This window comes from Tupaia chinensis, unplaced genomic scaffold (genome assembly GCF_000334495.1).
Source record: "Tupaia chinensis unplaced genomic scaffold, TupChi_1.0 Scaffold145093_1, whole genome shotgun sequence".
In the NCBI taxonomy this organism is placed as follows: Eukaryota; Metazoa; Chordata; class Mammalia; order Scandentia; family Tupaiidae; genus Tupaia; species Tupaia belangeri.
This window is the reverse complement of record NW_006204954.1, coordinates 1,712,809-1,720,736: the sequence shown is the minus strand read 5'-3', so window position 1 is coordinate 1,720,736 and position 7,928 is coordinate 1,712,809. Positions and strand designations below refer to the sequence as shown.

Here is a 7,928-nt window from a genome sequence, read left to right as displayed (position 1 = left end):
GGAAAGAATGTATATTAAGTTACAAAAAAAAAGTTTCAGGTAAAAAAAAATATCTATTCAATGACTGCAGTAAGATATATAGTCCCAGCTAGGTGCTACTTTATAGGATGCGTACAGTTAGGCTTGTGTTCATGGAAATGTATATGTCACCTGTGTTTGCTATGGAAATATTTAGATTAATTAAGGTCTTTAGTAATTCAATAAAATGTGGGGGAAAACAGTATAGAAGGCAAACTTAAATACCAGCGACAGTGTGGGAGGACAGTGGGAGATGGCAGAGGGTCACGCCGCAATCCCTGCTCCTCCATTCTCCTCTCGGGATCTTGAGCACGCATGCACACGTGCCCAGCATGAGTTTTCAGCCACCGGGTCCGGGACACGAACCGCGGCTGACTACGTGGGAGTCCAGCGACATAGCCATTATGCTAACTGCTGGTTCCCTATATTTCTTTTTTTTGGAGAGGTTTTCATTATAGGGCGCATGTGCTCACCAGACAAACAGAGAGAGACAGAGAGACAGAGAGACAGAAAGCGAGAAATCACCCCCCAGGGGGAATGGTCACGCCGCAATCCCTTCTCCTCCATTCTCCTCTAGGGATCTTGGGCACGCACGCACACGCGCCCGGCGTGAGTTTTAAGCCACGGGGTCCGGGACGTGAACCGTGGTCAACTACATGGGAGTCCAGCGACATAGCCATTATGCTAACTGCTGGTTCCCATCCCTATATTTCTTTTTTTAACCCTGATGAAGTACATGCTGAGACAGTAAGAGCAAGAGAGACCCTCTACAGGATCTGATCACACCATGATCTCCCTCCAATTCCCCAGCTTTCCAGGCATATGTGCACATGCACGATGTGTTTTCAGACAATGGAGCTGGGGACTCAAACCCTGGCCAACATGACTCAAACCCCTGGTCAACAGCGCCACAGTTCAGTATGCTAACCACTGCACTACAGAGGTTGGGCCGGTAACAGCGACTCTTCTAAAGGAGTATTTAGCTTTATGAAAATAAAACATTCAACCCTCTACGAGGGGCCTGAAAACAAGCAATGACTGGCAAGGCTGCAGAAGCAGGGTGGAGCTGTTCAAGATAACTCTTAGATCTTAGTTAGATATAGTGTATTTTCACTATGTAAAAGATGCTTTTTTGTGATTCACTAATTGAGGACAATAAAATCTTTCATGGTCCAGAGACTGGGTCTTCTGGAAATGACACAGAAAAACACTGTACTTAAACCCTATTGGAAGATGCCTTACAAAATTCTTCTCACTACTCCACACTGTAGGTAAGTTTCAAGGCCTCTAACTCTGGGTTCACAACACAGAAGGGCTACTTCAGACTTTTGGAATCATACACTTGAAGGAAAACTTTAAGGCCTCATGTAATTCTATTGGGTCATCAGAAAAGTCATAATGCATCTTTGCACAGAAAAATACATCATAACTTTTCTGATAACCCAATGAAAAGACTATCACAGAGATTAAATGGCCTTCCCACCTCACCATACTAGGAAACAAATTACATCCACATGGTAATACTGGTGATGTTACTAGATAGAGTACGTGCATGTGAGAAAGAAAGAGAGAAAGAGAGAGAAAAAAGAGCACCCTCTACAGGGTCTGATCAAATCATGATTCTCTTCCTCTCTTCCAGCCTGTTGGATCCTAGGTACTCGCATATGCCCAACATGTTTCAGACTGGGCACTTGAAACTCAAGAGAAAATGTCTCTGTACTAGAGAAACTGGGAAAAGGGATCTGCCTGATCTGTAGAGTATGGGGAGAATGTCCTTTTACTTCTATTTTCTTAACTCTTTGCCCCGAAGGCTGCCCTAGTTGTAGAGAACTGCTCTAGAGTAAGAAGGCAAATGTTCTAAAAGAAACTTGTCTTCCTGGTCATATGAACCTGCAAGCAGTGAGAGAAGAAACATAGAGAGGGAAGGAGACATGAGAATCCTGAAGAAGGAAAGGAGATGGAATCACCTAATTCTGTGTATGAGTCGATGTAAGTCCCTAACACAATCCTGAACTGTCCACTTGCAGAGCAGACTCAAGGACGCATTAACACAGGCTTAGAGAACTGAACTATGATATTAACTATTCTCAAATCTCTGAGTGGTACATGCAACATGCTAACCCAAATAGCATAGTAAAGGCTCTGGTATGACCACCATGCACAGAAGACAAAACAGGAGGTACGGTCTAAACCTAGTCAGGTTAACTGCCCATCAAAACAAACAAAAATTCACCCTCTAGAGGATTTTAACAGGACCAAGAATCCATAATATAATGTTCAAAATATCCAGGATAAAACCCAGAATTACTTATGCAAGAAAACCCCATCCCATGATACAGATGTTGAAATTATAAGAAAAAGACAAGTTGCTGTTATAACTATCTGCCATGAAATAAGGAAACACTTGTCAAATGGATAGAAAGACTTAAGTTCTCAACAGAAAAATAAAAACTATAAAAAAAGAAACAAAGGGAAACTTTAGAAGGAAAAAAATTATATTTGAAATAAAAAATTCATCAGATGGTCTCAAAAACAATCATGACAACAAAGGAAAGAGTAACTGAACCTGAAGATACAGCATTAGAAATTATAGTCTAGGGGTCGGCAGGTGGCATAGTGGTTAAGGGCACTGGATTCCCACATAGCTGACTGCGGTTAGAGTCCTGGACCTGGCAGTTGCTTTCTCACTTTTTCACTCTCTCTCCCTCTCCTTTTCTGGTCAAATTAAAACAAATAAATAAATAAAACTAAATAAAATAATTTTAAAATAATAAATACTAGTTTTTTAAAAAAAGAAAAGGAACTATAGTCCAACAAATCAAGAGAGAAAAAAGAAAAAGAAAAAAAGAAAACTTTGAATAGTCTCATGAATCTGGAAGTCGACAACATCACAAGGTCTAATACCCATGTCTCCTCTTTAGAGGAGAAAAAGGTGGCTAAAAAAAAAAAAAAAAAAAAAAAAAAAGTGAAGAAATTATGACAGAAAACTTTCTGAATTTGGTGAAAGATATGAATTTACAGATCCAAGAACCTCACACTCCAAACAGGAAAATTATACTCGGATACATCATAATCAAATTGCTGACAACCAAGGGTAAGGGGAAAAAAAATCAGAGGAAAAAAATGGCAGGGGTGTGGAGGGAACTTGACATGAAATGGGCAACATATGGGAGGTTTTTGGGGGGACTGATGGACTGTTCTGGATCATCAGAGAGACAAAGAGAGGTAGAGCGACAGAAAGCGAGAAATCACCCCCCTGGGGGGTTGACCACACAATTCCTTCTCCTTCATTCTTCTCTCAGGATTTTGGGCACACATGCACATGCACACACCGCTCACCACCCCACACTTTACAGTTCAGTAAGATTTTACTGTTTGCAGATTCCAACATATAAGAATACTAGGTCACCATCTCTACACCTTTACCCATAATAGTTGCCTTAGCATTCAGTTCTCTAATTCCTAACCCACCTTCAAGCTTCTACATAGGAGTAAACCTTAGCAAAATGACAACCATCTTAGTTGAGGCAAAAGTCCCTCTGGGCTTCTAAATCACCCTGGTTATACCTTCAACCCTGGAGTTCCTAAACTATATTGAAATGATCCGCTTTAACTGTTTGTCCTGGCCTGAAGCTTTCCCAAACACAATGGCCTCATCCCTTTGATCTTTTCCTAGGTCTAGCACAGAAAACATATTCAAGAAAGGCCTTGATAAACTGAAAGATTGCCTTTAAAAAAAAAAAAAAGACTTTTTGCTATTGGGCACCTGAGCTAGCTGCAAAGACAGAGAAAGTGAGAAATCACGCCCCAGTGGGGGATGGGCATGCAGCAATCCCTTCTCCTCCATTCTCCTCTCCAGAGATGGGAATGCATGCACACGCACCTAGCGTGAGTTTCACGTCCAGAATCCAGGATTCGAACCGCGTCGACCATGAGGGATTCCAGGGATGTAACCATTATGCGATCTGCTGGTGCTTGGAAGCAGGTAGTTAATGCCAATTTTTCAAAAGGCAGTCTTGGACCAGCAGATGGCGTAATGGTTACGTCGTCGCTGTACTCCCACAGGGTCTACCGTAGTTTGAGTCCAGGACTCTGCGGCTTGAAACTCAGTACATATGTGCCCAAAATGTCGAGGCGAGAATGAAGAAGAGATTGTGGCAGTGGCCATCCCCCATGGGGGGTGATTTCTCGATTTCTGTCTCTCTCATCTCTCTGGCCAGCGCACTCGCCCAACGGCAAACATCTCTAATAAATAAATAAATAAACAAACAAAATAAACTATTTCCAGTTTGTAGGAACCAGTTTCCCCATCCCACATTCTCCTGAGATAAACCGTTAGCATGCCCTAGACCTGGGCTACAAATGATAATACCTGAAGGAAAATGCACTGAGGATTTCAGACTCAATCTTTTTTTTTTTTTTTTTCGCCTGTGCAAAGGATTTACAACCCCATCCTAGGACGAAAAACTTTCTAAAACTGTCACAAAGCCCTCTACTAAAAACCTCATTTTGTCCCGGAGTGCACGGGAGTGCCGGCGCGCCGCAGCGGCCGGCTGCTCACTGGCGCGAGGCCTTCGAGGCTCTGGCCTGCCACGGCTCACGTTCTGCCGGTAGCAGAGGGACCCAGGGCCTGGCGGGAGGGTCAGGCGCTCCGCCCCAGTGGTGGTCACCTTCTCCAGGGCAGCTCCTCTTCGTCGAGGTCGCTCTCTGTCACCGACCCGTCTATCACGGTTTCATCACTGTCCCAGTCTGGGGCCTGGGCGCCTTCTTCCATCTTCTCCTCACACTCGAGATTTACCCTCCTCTGACTCCTCCTTTTCCACAAACGAAATGACCCTTTTAGAGTTGGGGGAAACTGTGAGTTAAGAAAAGAAATTATTAGTAATAAAATGCATGTGAGGACCCCGGTCTCAGGCGCGGCTTAGGGCGCCAAGGTGTGTTGGTCGAGGAGGCGGACTAGCACCCTCCGAACGGAGCCGGCAGGGGGCAGCCGGGTGCCACACCTCAGAGCGCACCCCGCCTGCCGCCTCCCGCGCCAGCTCAGGTTCCGGCGGCCGGAAGTGTCCGGCCACGCGCATCTGCCTGCTCTGCGATCCCGGCCTGCCACAGGCCACGCCTGCTCCCAGGATCCTCTTTTGGTTGTTTCTTACTCTGGTTCACCTGGCCTTGAGGGAACTGAGTTTGCTATGCACTCTTCAGTGGGAAGTGATCATGTCTCAATCCCTTCTCCATTTCTCCATCCTGTCAGTGTTGAGGCATGCATGTAAAAGCACCTGGCATATTTTTAAGCTGCCAAGGCTGGGATTTGTAAGAAAGTTCCATTTGCTCCGTATCTTCACCAACATTTGGTGTATCAATCTGTTAGGTGTTAACTCTTCTAGTGGGTATAAAATAATATCTCATTGTGGTTTTAATTTGCATTTCTCTAATAACTAATGGTACTGAGCACAATGTTAAGGTTGATATGGTCATCCCTTGAAGTTTCTTTTTTGGAATTTGATGTCGACAAGCGATAAGGCCTAATGGGCTATGACTAGATCATGATTATTGCATCATGGAGGCAACACTCTTATGAATAGATTAACAATGTCTTGGGAGACAGTGAGCTTTCTTGAAGAGGAAGAGTAATAACTTCTCACTAAAGCTGGTTGCTATAAAAAAAGCTGCTCACAGTTAGAGGATGCATATACTTGCCATCCTCTGTGTTCCTGCTGGCCATGCTGTAGTCCAGTCTGATGCCAGGCCTGTGCCTTTGGACTTATCAGCTATCCAAATTATGAATGAATAAACCTTTGTTTCCTTATAAATCATCCAGTCTCAGGACTTTTGTTAGCAACACACACACACAAACACATAACAGGCAATGACAGCACATTTTTCATGCATTTTGGCTATTTGTATACCTTTTAGGAAGTATCTGTTTAAATTTTTGCCCCTTCTTTTTTTAAATTATTTATATTTAATTTTATTTATTCACTCATTTATTTTAATTTGACCAGCGAGAGACGCAGAGAAGGAAAGAGAGAGAGGGAAAGTGAGAAAGGAAGCTACCAGGTCTGGGACTCGAACTGTGGTCAACCGTGTGGGAGCGTCCAGCACCTTTACCACCATGCCACCTGCTGGTTCCTGCCCCTTCTTTTTTTTTTAAGAATTATTTTATTTAACTTTATTTCTTCTTATTATTTTGTAATATTTCCAGAGAGAGACACACAGAGAGAGAGGGAAAGTGAGAAAGTAAGCCTCCAGGTTAGGGACTCAAACCAAGTCCAGTACCCTTAACCACCATGCCACCTGCCAGTCCCACCTCGTGTGAGTTTCAAGCCTCCAGGTCTGGGACTTGAATTGCAATCAGTCATGTAGGAGTTCAGCACCATAACCACTATGCCACCTGCTGGACCCAAATTTTTGCCCATTTTTAAAAATTGGGCTATTTGTATTTTTATTGTTGATCTGTGAGGACCCTTACATATTCTGGATAGCAGACCTTGTCAGATATACATATTATGAATATCTTATCTTTTATTTGTCTCTGGCTTGCCTATTCATTTTCTTAATAATTTTTTGGGGGGGGATTTTTACTACAGGTGTGTGTACTCTCTGGAGAGAGACAGAAGGAAAGTGAGAAATTAACCCCAAGGGGAACCCACAGTTCCTTTTTAACCACCACCTCACCTGTGGCTACTTAATAATGTCTTTTGAAGAACAGAAAGGTATTCATTTGAATTATGTCTGAGTTATCCATTGTTTTTTTCTATGGTTAGTGAATTAGTTTTCTAAGGCTGCCATAATTACCACAAACCAGATAAGTTACTTTATTAAAATATATTTACTATCATCCAGTTCTTGAGGACAGAAGTCCAAAATCAAGGTTATTGACTAGCTCTCATCATCTCTGAAGGTTTGAGGGAAAGATCTGTCTTATGTCTTTCCTTTAGTTTCCGGTATTATCAACAATTTGGGCATTCCTTCATGTGTAGATACACCACTCCGGTCTGTCTTCTTCACCAAGTTGTGTTCTCCCTCTGTGTCTGTCTCTTCCCTTACAAGGAGGTCGGTCGTACTGGATTAGGGCCCATCCTTCCCCAATGTGACATCATCATAACGAATCATAGAAGCAATGACTGTTTCTAAATAAGCCTGTGTTCTGAGATTCTGTGAAGGACATGAATTTCATGGGTACACTATTCAATTCAGTACAGTGTGTCTTAAGTTAGAAATATTTTCTTAAGCCAAGATCATAAAGATGTTCTTTCCCAGAAGATAATGAAATATTTTCCCTGTTTTCTTCTGAAAGCTCTTTGGTTCTACCGTTACTTTTAGTTCTATGATTTATCTCAGATTATTTGATGTGTATGTGATGAGGTCAAGGACAAAGTCCACTTTTTTCCATGAGGATATCTAGTTGTTTCAGCAACTTGTGTTGGCAACATTAACAGCGTTTAATTGACTTCGTGACTCCACTTAATTTTACAACAAACAACCATGCATCTTCCCTGTTATGTATAATCACCAGAGTTAAATACCAATGCACCCCATAATTCTTTCCCAGTTCTCTTCCTTCCCCTAGCTAACTACAAAGTCTGGGCCCTCCAGGATTGGAGTGTGGAGGAGACAGAGAGAATAGAGAAAGGAAATCCAGAAAATCCTTACCAGACTATTTGTGGAGAGTAGCCAATCTGAAAACATATGTTTAAGGGACCAGCAATTAGTGTAATGGCTATGTCGCTGGACTCCCACATAGTCAGCCGCGGTTCGCGTCCCGGACCCGGTGGCTTAAACTCACACAGGGCGCGTGTGCCTGCCTGAGATCCTGAAAGGAGAATGGAGGAGAAGGGATCGTGGCGTGGTCATCCCCCCTGGGGGGGTGATTTCTTGCTTTCTATCTCTCTGTCTCTGTCTGTCTGTCTGGC

General features: G+C 43.1%; 1 protein-coding gene across 1 annotated transcript in view; it reads right to left on the bottom strand.

Annotated features, from left to right (window-relative positions):
* Positions 1-4,960, bottom strand: part of ANKRD31 (ankyrin repeat domain 31) — a 145,894-nt gene extending 140,934 nt beyond the window's left edge. The window contains exon 1 of the mRNA XM_027767980.1: positions 4,689-4,960. Within this exon, the coding sequence (XP_027623781.1) occupies positions 4,689-4,792 (104 nt within the window). The 5' untranslated portion in view covers positions 4,793-4,960. The remainder of the gene's footprint in view (positions 1-4,688) is intronic.
* Positions 4,961-7,928: the final 2,968 nt, after the last annotated feature.